At 42.5% G+C, this 12,667-nt stretch overlaps 1 protein-coding gene across 1 annotated transcript in view; it reads right to left on the minus strand.

Moving 5' to 3' along the window:
• The window catches only part of swap70b (switching B cell complex subunit SWAP70b), a 45,760-nt gene that overhangs the window by 16,633 nt on the left and 16,460 nt on the right, over nt 1-12,667 (minus strand). The window contains exons 4-7 of the mRNA XM_050073830.1: nt 8,943-9,170; nt 6,523-6,669; nt 6,080-6,188; nt 4,551-4,732 (exon numbers count right to left, since the gene is read on the minus strand). Of these exons, the coding sequence (XP_049929787.1) occupies nt 4,551-4,732; nt 6,080-6,188; nt 6,523-6,669; nt 8,943-9,170 (666 nt within the window). The remainder of the gene's footprint in view (nt 1-4,550; nt 4,733-6,079; nt 6,189-6,522; nt 6,670-8,942; nt 9,171-12,667) is intronic.

Raw genomic sequence — 12,667 nt, forward strand, 5'->3', positions numbered from 1 at the left:
TTCTTTTTTCTTTCTCTCTCTTTCTTTGTTCGCGCCATAACTGACAGGTCGACTGGATGCACCTACACCTCCTTATATGGTGGTCATTGGCTATTCATGGGCGGGGATTTATGCTAATTGCTGATTGCCGGGAGCGCGCTGTCACTTTACGATGGATTGGCATTCAAGATCATACACACGTGTTTACGATCAAATCTGAGTTTCCAACGCAATCCTGAATCTGGAGTAGGTTCTTAGTAGCGTAGGCTTTTATGTGCAAATCTACACACAGATTTACTAACTTTTCATGAATGAGACCCACTGTGTTTCCATGGTAACAGTGAAGTGAAGCTACAGTCCCAGCTGGATGAGGACATTTAACTGGACTACTGTCCTTGTCCCAGTATACAAGCACGGGAGGGGGATCCATTTATTGACCCAAGTATGTGTGACTCCTCTACGATAGGTGGAGATATGCCCCCTTTCAGCTTGTTAGTATTGGACCTTTTTCCTGTTGACCTATTTTTTTTTTTAAAGATTTTTTTTGGGCATTTTGCTTTTAATGGACAGGACCGGTAAGCGTGAAAGGGGGAGAGAGAGAAGGGGGGATGACATGCAGCAAAGGACCACAGGCTGGATTCGAACCCGGGCCGCTGCGGCAACAGCCTTGTACATGGGGCGCCTGCTCTACCACTAAGCCACCAACAGTGTGAATAATCTGAGCTGTGAGTCAGTGAAGCTGCTCTGCTTCTGTTTCAGTCTTTTTACCAGCGTGGAGAAACGGAGCTTCCTCTTTAATGGCTGCACAAGTATTGATATGTAAATGAGTCATTAAGAGTATCTGTGTTTGTTTCTGGTCGACTGTGGGAGACGAGACGAGATGAGGCCTGAGAACCAAACGTGTCCAACTCTGAAACAGCCTGACGTACTGTACATACACTCAGGGTCACTTTAGTAGGGACACCTGTACAATCTGAGGCAACATATAATCACCCTTTACAAAGACTGACGCTGTCAGAGAGGTGATCATTCACCTACAGTAGAAACTTCCTCTAATGAGCAACTCTGTCTGAGTCGTGTCGATCGCTATAACTGGATCTGTCCGAGTCGTATCGATCACTATAACTGGATGATTATTACACACATTTTCTTTCTTTATTTCTCATACAGATTAACATCTAATTGACATTTGTCCGCCCGTCCGTCCGTCTCTGACAGTCAGTGTGAACAGACAGAGGTGTGAGTCAGGTTGATTTACTGGAAGAACATGTTGAATGGAGACGACCGTTGTCCCTCCCTGCCCCTCCTGCTCCTCCTCCTTCCTCCCCCTTCCACATTCCTGTGTTTGTGCTCAGTCACAGATTATTCATCAGTCGGAGGCCTCAGGGGGCGGAGCTTAGCTCTGGTTTGTATTCATGAGCTGCTGCTGAGTTTCAGAGGAGAAGCAGCAGAGTGTGAGGTGACCTACTTTAACTGTGTGTGTGTGTGTGTGTGTGTGTGTGTGTGTGTGTGTGTGTGTGTATATTCAGCTCCTCAGATAATAGACTTCACTCTCGCTCGGTGACGTCGTCTCAGAGGAATGTTGTTGAATCAGCTCTGAGTCTTTGTGTTGTGATGACATCAGCAGGACTGACTGTACATGCAGTGAGGATGATGATGATGATGATGATAACTGAACTATAAATATCCGTTTACAGTACCTCCTTTGAGGAAAACAGAGTTCCTTCCTCTGATGTTCAGGTTTAATGAGCCCAGTAGAAGATTTAATTCATGACATCACACAGCGGTGGAACAGAAGTAGATTTACTCGGCTACAGTTTGGAAGTACTTTAACTTTACTTAGATATTTTTATTCAATGGTACTTTATATTTCTACTCTCAGATGTAAATATTCTACTTCATACTACATTTATTTGAGTTTTAGTTTCTAGTTATTTTTCAGGTTCAGATTATTCCTACAAAATATAAGTAAACTAATATGTGATGAATATTATAGATGAATCTACTCAGTAGGATATGAAGGAGTTAAATCAGCTCCACCTTCATCAGCTACAACGTCGAACTGATGAACGCATTAATGCATCAATAATTATAATAAAATAACATCATCAGGGTTCCTTAAAAGTCTGAAATACACTGAATTCACTGATCTAAAAATGAGGGTTTTTTTACACGGTGGAATCAAGACAGTGGAATGAAGCGTAGATTGAAAAACACAAAATCACCAAGAAAATCCTCCATCACATGACGTACATCCTCCGTCTGTTGGTGTTATTTTTCCTTCAGTTTTGGTTATCGTAAAATTGGTCTTAAATTTTATTGTGAGTGTCATTAAAAGTCTTACAAAGTCCTAAAATGCTGAGACATGGGAGTAGAAGTGTTTCGTTTTTCTCTGATCTGAACTGATAACGTGATATATTTTCAAAAAACATTTATTGAATGCCTCCTACAATGACGTCACCACGTCAGAACAGATGAAGTGACACTCAGATTTTGTTTCCAGCGGAGATGTTCAGAGCAGATGATCCACCATCTGTCAGCTGTTGGTCCCTTGTTATTGTAAAATTGGTCTTAAATGTCTCGGTGACTGACATTAAACAAGTCCTAACAAGTCTTAACTCTGTGTTGCCTTCAGCTGGAGGAACCCTGATAAGAAATATCACTCTGCAACGAGTCAGTCTGTGTAAAGACGATTTTTAATTTCAGTATGTTGACGTCTTTGTGAAACAGAAGTCAGAGCGTCTTCAGCTTCTGTGCTGCGACATATTTCCCAGTGAAACACAATATCTGAGCGATGTTCAGTAACAGGAGGGTTTGTTTAAAGCCAAATCCACCCTCACCAAGTCACAACACACCCCAGCTCCACCCCTCATCATCGACGGATTCCCTGTACCCTTCTCCTCCCAAGTCAAGAGCCTCGGCGTCATTCTGGACAGCACCCTCTCATTTACACCTCATATTCAAAACATCACCTTTAAGGATCAAGTCAGTGATAACTAACAACAGAGTGTGTGGTGACTTTACTGTCCAGCTGAGGAAACTTCCTGATAAGACCAGAACAGACACTTTGTATCCAAACAGCCGAGTCGAGACGAACACATAGTCTGGAACATAACGTCCTTTTCGCACTGCAACATGTCTGAGCTGCTTCTGAACACACAGGAAGTGTCTCAGCAGCTGGAGGCGGCTTTTGTGATGGTTTTTATGAGAATGAAACTTCTTTCAACTCTTTTCTACTCAGAGCAGAAACGCGCCCCTCGTCATCTCTGCTTTTTCCCATTGTCCAATCAGATGGTTTGAGAGGCGGGGCTTCTGTGGTGGTCATGACAACAAGTTTACAGTTGGTAAACAATGGAGGGGAAACTGGTGGTAGTGGTTGCTGGATACCCAGAGCTATACGGCCTGATGACAGACAGCAGGTTGTCAAACTGCCCCTGAGTCATCCTAAAATATGCCTGGAAACGTCCATGATGGAGGAGAAGCTCCTGGACCAACTGGTGGTACTCCCCATGATCCAGCCTCTTTTTTGTCTTCTTCGTCCAGGTCACTTAATGTTTGATCTCAGATGGGGACTTCCTCTCCTGTTTAGCTTTATTTTTTCATCTTCAGGTGGAGAAATTTCCTCGTTGGGAAATCCCTTCATTCACAGACAGATTCCAGTGAATTACTTCCTGGTTGGCTCTCAATTTTTCCTCTGGTGTTTCAGGTGCACAGCGGTCACACCTTCAGTGATGTCTGCAGGCAACATTTGGCTTTATTACTTCTTATTTATGTGTTGTTGTTTTTTCTTCTTTTTTTGTCTCTCAGCAGGAGCTCAGTCACATCACTCACACACACACACACACACACACACTCTGTCCCACTCACTGACTGAACAGGTCTGTTGTTTCATTGAGCTGTTTGTTAGAAAGAATCTGGTGATATGACACATATGTTATGTTTTATTTATGGGGTTGTTTTGGAGTTGGATCTTTTATGAGCTTCTTCTCTTTCTGCATGTGTTTTAGTCTTTTTCTTTTACTGATTACTGTAATTTTATTATGTTGATCTGTTCACATAACATCTGTTGTCCGTCCGTCTCTCCTCAGTGTCTCCTCTGAGTTTTCTGGTGGGAGTTTTTCCTGATCAGCTGTGAGGGTTTAAAGGACAGAGGGAGGTCGTACGCTGTAAAGCTTCTGATGCAAACTGTGATTTGTGAAATTGGGCTTCATTCATTAAATTTAATTCTTTCATCTAAAGTGTATTTCACAGTTTAATAATGAGAAGAAGTTCTACGACTGATTCACATCTTCTGTTTTTGAGCCCAAATAAAAATCAGGTGCACGTTACATCATCGTGCAGAGGTTCAGATCTCTGAATGTCAGACTGGACGGAGGAGAATCTGTTTGAGGTGCACACCTGGTTCACACTGCAGGTCCGGTCTTCATCATCGTTTCATTACGACTCCTCCTCATGTCACAGAAACACTTCCACACTGAGCTATTTTAAATTTCAGGATACTACAAAGAGGAAGTGATGAAGCAGCAGACGTTTCCTGATTCACAGTTTAATGTGTTTGTTTCTGTTCTCACCTTCCGCATGTTCTCCAGCTCCTGTTGTTTGGCCTCGTTAGCCGTCTGCAGCTCGCTCATCCTCAGCTCCAGCTCCTCCTGTTCAGCCTGCTGCTTCAGACGCAGCTCCCGGCGCTTCTGTCGAGCCTCGCGGTGCGGCGCCGGCCGACCCTGACGCAGCAGGCTCACACAGGTCTGAATGGCTGAGAGAGAAAAACACATTCAGATCATGTCTGTGGGCGCATGCGCACCAAATTAAACTGCAGTTAGAGAGATAATCAGTGAAGCTCTGGATTAATGATCATTAATGATGACAGGATGTAGGAAAACACAAAAAACTTGTCAGCAGTGGCTCCTATATCAGAGCTGAGGTGATTATTGATTAATAAATTGATTATTGATAGATTAGTGATTAGTCAACCGACAGAATTGCTAAGTATTTTAATAATCAACTTGTTTTCATGTAAAAATGAAAATATTCTCAACGTTCAGCCTCTCACGATTCTTTTATGTCTTTAAATTAAACATTTTTGGGTTTCAGTGTTGATCAGACAAAACAACATGAAGACATGAACTTGTGTTCTGCATATGAAGTGCATATTTCACTATTTTCTGACATTTGATAAAACACAATTAATTTAAAATAATCTGCATATTTGCTAATGATGAAAATAATTGTGAGTTAAAGCTCTGCTTTGTCTCTTCAGAGGAAGAAAAACCTGAACTTTAATTTCTAATGAACCTCTCTGTCAAACCTGCAGCTGACCTGACAGCTTCAAAGCTTCGATTACTCAACAACATTTATGTTTTTAGTTTCTCTCAGACATTTAAACTGAGAAATAGTTTTGTGACTCCGACTCGCTCTCGTCTAACGTCAGTTAAATGCCGTGCAGCTCCACTGAAGCTGCAGACAGTTTGATCCCATGTGACATTTGACAGGCTGCATACACGCTAACAAGATATCGAAAACTTTAAGTGTCTGAAACAGTTTCAAAATTTGTGATATGACGCCCAGAATTTGAGTTCCTGATACACCAAAGGAAACACGTCTCACAGATGAGCTCTGAAAATCACCTGAAAACTGTCAGTAAATCTGCCGTCTGGGCAAGTTTTATTTTTTCTAGCTGCTACGGCTAAAGTTACTGCGACCTGCATGCTAATGAAGTTTGAGACGTTATTTTAGGTGCATCGACTGACATCCTCGTCTGTCATTTAGCCCCACCCTCGACCAAAGCTGCAATTAATCGCAGATATTTCTCACTGAAGCTTCGATGCCCAAAAATAGGTGTTTGGGACAACCCTATGTTAAGTCTATAAGAATGATAACACATTTAATGTAGGGCTATTTAAACATGATTTAATGTCCCACTGAGATAAACTGTATTTTGTCTCATCAGCAGATTTTACAGAGAAAACTAAACATTAACCATCAAAAAAAAAAACAGGTCAGGTGCCCATGATGGAGGAGTATGTAGGAAATGAAGGAGACACAATATGAGTCACATGTTGAAGCAGCCACAGATTTATCACTGCGTATTATCACCACTCACCCTGGATCCACTCCTGCTTCTTCTTCTTGTCCGACGCGCTGATTTCAAAGCTTTTATGTGACGACTTGATGAGAAAGAGACATTTCTTTCCTTCTTTGTCCTGAAGCGGCTGCACAGGAAAACAACAGATAGAAAACATGAGCGAACATGAAAAGTACACGACAATATTCAGATGGTTAATCAGCATGTCTTGCAACAACATAATGTCAACTCCAGGCTCGCCATCAGTCACCACCCTGATCGGACCCTAATAAACAATTAATGATTACACCTGGTCAGCTGACGTCATATCATCACGTCTCTGTACTGTGTGAACACGTATTATCTGACCGACACGTCATGAACATCAAGCTCAGATCTGTGTGTCAGATATCAGATCAGCCTGAGGATGAGGAGGGTGACAGACAGGAGCAAGAGATTGATAAACAGCAGCAGGTTCTTGCCTCCACGCTGCAGTTTCCATCCAATAAGATATCTCCTTTCTTCTCAGCCAGGTCCTCGCCCACGTAGTAAGATATGGAGTTTGGCTTCAGCAGGAACCAGCGCTCCGTCCAGTTCTTCCTCTTGTGACCTTTCTTCATCATGTAGCCCTGCAGGGAGGAGGAGGAGGTGGAGGAGGAGGAGGAGAAGAATCAGGGTGATTTAAACGAAACAGCTGCTCTGAACATTAACTCATTATATAATGATCATTTTCAGACTCAGATTATATTAATGATATTAAATATTAACCCTTTGTGTTATTTGTTCTGCTCGCTTTGACAATGATATTTATGTCTGTGTCTACGCGGCCGCAGTCACACATTCACTCCACTGTTTCACATGAAAACATGCAGACCTGCCGCACACACCACAAACTCCCACTTCCTTTTTTTATATATTGCATGTTTGCAGAGGGCTGTTTGTGCTCCACTGTTTATTAACACTTATTAAAACACTTTTACATTTTATATCTCCCAAAATAATTTAATGCCTCAATAACTGACTCGACTAAAAGAAACTTCCTGCTCGTCACAGTCAGACACAACACGGAGCTTTGACGTTTTAGCAACATTTAAACACATCAGGCTGGTTTCATGTTCTGTTTTTTTATGGTCAATAAATCATGAAAAGACCAAAATAAACAACGTGTTGGTCCGTCAGTTAACTCTCTGCAGCTTCCTGTCTGTGACGTTCAGCCCGTTGGTTCCCACTGAGGACAGATCTTTAAAAACAGCTCATGAACAGTTTCATTTTTTGTTTTTAGGAATAAATAATTACTGATTTTGTAAGGCGTCACTCAAACAGGAGGAAACAGTGAGTTTTTTGTGGACTATTTTCAGCTGCGGATTAATCTACAATTGGTGCTGTAGTGATTTGGTGTCAGCAGGACGGTGCGTGTGGGAACGAGTCAGAATAATGTGTGAAGGAACATCAGGGATACATCGATCAGACTGTTTAGTCCTGATACAGATACCTGGAATTCATCTGAGTTCTGATCTGATACCAGTGTTTGATTAATAATCTGTACATCACTTCCTGTGTAAGGAAACATCAGGCTGGACTTCAAACACTAGTTAGTGATCCTGGTCATTTCATAGATTTGTAGAAGAATCAAGAGCCACACCAGATTCTCCTTTAACTGAAGTTTCAGACAGAAATGATTCAGTAACATCAGAACACTGAGGATCAGATGAAACAGGAACCTTCTCATACATCCACAGACTGTTATCATGTGATCCAAACTTGCACACCTGAACCAGATCCTTCCACTGATGAAGACCATGAGATGTGGTTGAAAGCTCTGGAAGAAGTCGATCAGTGAACCTTTGAGTAAAGTTTACAGAGAGCGCCAGTGTTTGCCGATTATTTTGTTTCCATCTATGTTAAATCAAAAGCAACATTTATACTGAGATTATCATGCCGTTACGCTGCCTCGCCGATCTGTGTTAAAGGTACAATCGCGGAATGAATGAGTCATCTCGTCTCTGAGCCGCAAACAGAGACAGTAACAACACCCAAATAAGGTCTGTGTAAAACGGACAGCCGGCAGGATGAGCGATTTAAAAAGCAGCAGTTAGCAGCTAACGCAAAGAAGAACAGCAGCTGTTAGCAGTTAGCAGCTGACTCAAAAAAGAAGAACAGTAGCAGTTAGCGGTTAGCAGATAACTCAAAGAAGAACAGCAGCTGTTAGCAGTTAGCAGATAACTCAAAGAAGAACAGCAGCTGTAAGCAGTTAGCAGCTAACTCAAAGAACAGCAGCTGTTAGCAGTTAGCAGCTGACTCAAAAAAGAACAGTAGCTGTTAGCAGCTAACTCAAAGAACAGCAGCTGTTAGCAGTTAGCAGCTGACACAAAAAAGAACAGTAGCTGTTAGCAGTTAGCAGCTGACTCAAAAAAGAAGAACAGTAGCTGTTAGCAGTTAGCAGCTAACTCAAACAGTGATGTCCAGGAGCGCCTTACCCTCCGAGCAGAGGACGAGATCAGCCGCCATATAACAGGGACGCTAAATGATTGTTATTGACATGTGATGTCATTGTTTTTTTTTATAAAGAGCTGCTGACACATGTTTTATGTCACACTAGAGGATGACGCTGTTGTGTTACATGTCACGCCTCTTTTGATCCTGTGATGTCATCATGCTGTCTGACATCACACACTGGAGCCACATGATGCTGCTGTTTGGCTCTGGGTAGGTGGTGTAAGGACGGGACGCTGTAGTGGCTCTATGGCGCCATCTGTGTGTAAGAACCACAGACTGGTTTCAGTCATGTATCTGCTCTGGTACGAGCTGTGTAAGCTCTGCAGCTGTAGTCAATCAGAGGATGGAGCTCACTGATCGTTCCCTGACAGACGCTGTGTCATGATGACTCTGTGCAGGTTCCCACCTGTTTGAGCACGTCCATGATGAGCTCCTGGTAGACCTCGTTGATGCCCATGGAGAGCGTCTGGCGGTCCATGCCTTTACTGAAGTGACCCGAGCCCACCAGGCTGATGAGCTCCCAGGCGTTCAGACTCTGCTGCTTCGAGTTCAGCTGCAGCTTGTAGTCCTCGAAACGCTCCTCCACCCAGCTGCCCCCCATCGCCTCCGTCAACTTACGCAGGAAGTACTCAATCTGTGCTCAGATACAGACAACAAACACACACACACACACACATACAGTCAGAAGAATAACAAAGAGATTTGCATCAACTGTTTTTTGTTATAACTGTTCATTTAAACTGAAGATAAGTGTCTGTGTGTTTTATCTCCATGAGCTGATTAAACATAAATCTAAACATCTTCCTGTGATTCAGCTCTGATGTTTGTTACACACAATAAATCCTCCAGTGTTTGTAAAAGAACAGGAAGCTGGAAACTTCCTGTTCTGCTGTTGAGCAACAAACGTTTTTTAACTGGTCAGTTGGGGAAGAACTCCGAACCCTGAACACTGAACATTGAACACTGAACCCTGAACCCTGAACCCTGAACACTGAACCCTGAATACTGAACCCTGAACACTGAACCCTGAACACTGAACACTGAACCCTGAACATTGAACCCTGAACACTAAACAGTGAGGTACCTCCTGCACCAACAGTACGACTCAAACCCAGCTCAGAGTTTGTGTCTGTTGATCTATATTCATCCTGAATGAACAAAAGACATTTACATGAGTCAACAGTGAAGCAGGAAGTCACTTTGATTCTATTAAAAACATTTACATTCATAACTTCCCAAATTCTNTGAACACTGAACATTGAACACTGAACCCTGAACATTGAACCCTGAACACTGAACCCTGAATACTGAACCCTGAACACTGAACCCTGAACACTGAACACTGAACCCTGAACATTGAACACTGAACCCTGAACATTGAACACTGAACCCTGAGCATTGAACACTGAACCCTGAACATTGAACACTGAACCCTGAACATTGAACACTGACCCCTGAGCATTGAACCCTGAACCCTGAGCATTGAACACTGAACCCTGAACATTGAACACTGAACCCTGAACATTGAACACTGAACCCTGAACCCTGAACATTGAACCCTGAACACTAAACAGTGAGGTACCTCCTGCACCAACAGTACGACTCAAACCCAGCTCAGAGTTTGTGTCTGTTGATCTATATTCATCCTGAATGAACAAAAGACATTTACATGAGTCAACAGTGAAGCAGGAAGTCACTTTGATTCTATTAAAAACATTTACATTCATAACTTCCCAAATTCTGATGAGTAACAAACCGATTCAGAGGAAATACCTTTTCAGTGTGAAGATCTTACAGACTGTTACTGCTGAAAATAAATGCCATGTTACACTGCAAGTATACAAGTCAGTACCCAGTTAATAGTGGATCAATCAAGACCCTTAAATATGGAACAAAAATCTGTTTTCCTGCTTAAAAAACTGACTCCAGATCAGACTTTCTGAATATAATCTGAATATTGAAGTGTTTGGAGCTTCAGTGGTCTCTCAGCAGCATTAAAAACAAAGTTTTATAGAAAACAATAATCGTCTTGACTCAGTTTGGACCGAGGATCAAACTACTGAACGCTGACGTCGGATTCTGTGGCTCGTTTACTTTCTTATCACATACTGCTGAATCTAAAATCAAGAAGCTTTTATTAACCACAGTTTTACTCTTGTAAAGTTCCTCATTTAACACGAACGTGTCAAGCTGCTGGAAATTAAACAAAACAGAGGAACAACATGTTTATACAGTGTCGTGTAAAGGTTTGGGCCCAGCTGGTCAAAATTTCATTCATTGTGAGTTTGAAGAAAGGTATTCGCACATCCACTTGTCTTGGAAAATATCACCTGAGTCTTTGAAAATAAAATCTCACACACTGCTCAGCTTCATAATTTATTGGTAACACTAATGTTTTGGTCCCACTGGACCTTCATCAGGAGTGTTGAAGAGTGTTCAACACTCAAGTACTAAAGCCAGAAGATGAGCTGATCTCTAAAAGACATGACGTTAAAGATGAAACATGGTTTTTAATCAAGATCAGTGTTTTATTTTTGTTTTTACAATTTTATAGTCAAAAAAAATTAAAGTTGCACCGTCCAAAAGTTTGGACACCCCGAGACATCTGTGCTGTGAGACAACTTTTCCCAGAGTCTCAGACCTTAATGTGCACGTTCACAGTCATCGTTAGGAAAGGACAGGTGATGCACATTTCAAAGCTTTATAAATCCTCTGGGTCTTTCTCAAAGTCAAGGAAGGATCCTTTAACGGCTGAATTTTAAGGACGTTACGTCATCAAATCCCACCTAAGGACTGCTCCAATGACAAAGACCCTTCAAATTCTACCGAAGAGAATCCTTCACTCAGAGGATTTTCAAGGATGCATGTGTGGATCCTCAGCAGGTATAAAATCAAGTTTTTATCAGACAGAAACCTCATCATTTACACTTTCCAGTGTGTCCACTGCCAAATAATGAGATTTATAAAATACTGTGATTAAGATAAAACATATACGTTTTTATATGAATCATTTACAAGTTTCAGCAAAATGCCGCCTACCTACTTTTGTTCATACAGAATGCGCCTTTTTCGGGGCAATGGGGGGCGTGAGCAAGTAACAAAACATGTAGCTCAGCGTGTGACGTAAACAGTGACGTGGGAGGGAAGCCGCGGCTGGTCAGTCCTTCAGCAATTCTCTCACAAGTCGGCCCGTTCTTCACCGTCCCCGTCATCTGACGGTTAATGGCCTCTTCGTTTGCGAGGACAAGGAGGGCGCGCAATTCCTTGTCTCCCCAGTTGCTCATCTTTACAGTGTCTGTCAGGTTTGTGTTTCCCTCTTGCTACTAGCTGCTCGCTAATTCCTGCTATCAGCTGTTTCCTGTTTATCCACCACCAGTGGGTCACGCGTGCGGTGTCATCAACAGCTCCTCCCACAAGTCTTCAACAGCCCCTCCCGTGGCGGAAGGCCGCCTCGGTCTTTTTAAACTAAAAGGGTTCCGCCAATATGTCTACCCTACGAGGCGGAAAATTGGGCACCTCGGATCAACTCGCCAGTCCGGCTCTGTGTGTCTAAACGCTCGCAGCTTGCAAGCAAAACGGCCCAACATTCGCCGAAAATCTGGCAGTGTAAAAGGGGCTAAAGGGACACCTGTCCACCTGTTACAGACGGGGGTGGATGGATGATGCTCCAGTGACATGGGGAACATTTCACAGGTAGACGAAGAATGGACTCAGTTAAATTCCAGACATGACAGCATCTGTAAAAAAGCTGAAGATGAAGAGAGGACAATGATCCGTAACACACTCCAAATCCACAATGGACGACCTCAAGAGGAGTTAGCTGAAGGTAAGGCCACGCCCCTCATAGTCCCCCGACCTAAACATCATTAAACATCTGTGGATAGAGCTCAAACAGCAGACGGCCCAAGAAGAAATCCTCCAAACAAGAACTGTAAAAGACTCTGAGCTGGATACAAACAGGGGGCGCTACTGAGCACCGATCATGCAGGGGGCGCAAACTTTGGCTTCAGGCCCTTTTTATTTTTTTTGTTATTTTGAGATTGTAAAAAATGAAATTAAAAAGTCTGATCTTGATTAAAATATTGAAGAAATGTTTCATCATTGACTACATATATTCTGGAGTTCAGTTCA

Source organism: Epinephelus moara, chromosome 20 (assembly GCF_006386435.1).
Source record: "Epinephelus moara isolate mb chromosome 20, YSFRI_EMoa_1.0, whole genome shotgun sequence".
Taxonomy (NCBI): Eukaryota; Metazoa; Chordata; class Actinopteri; order Perciformes; family Serranidae; genus Epinephelus; species Epinephelus moara.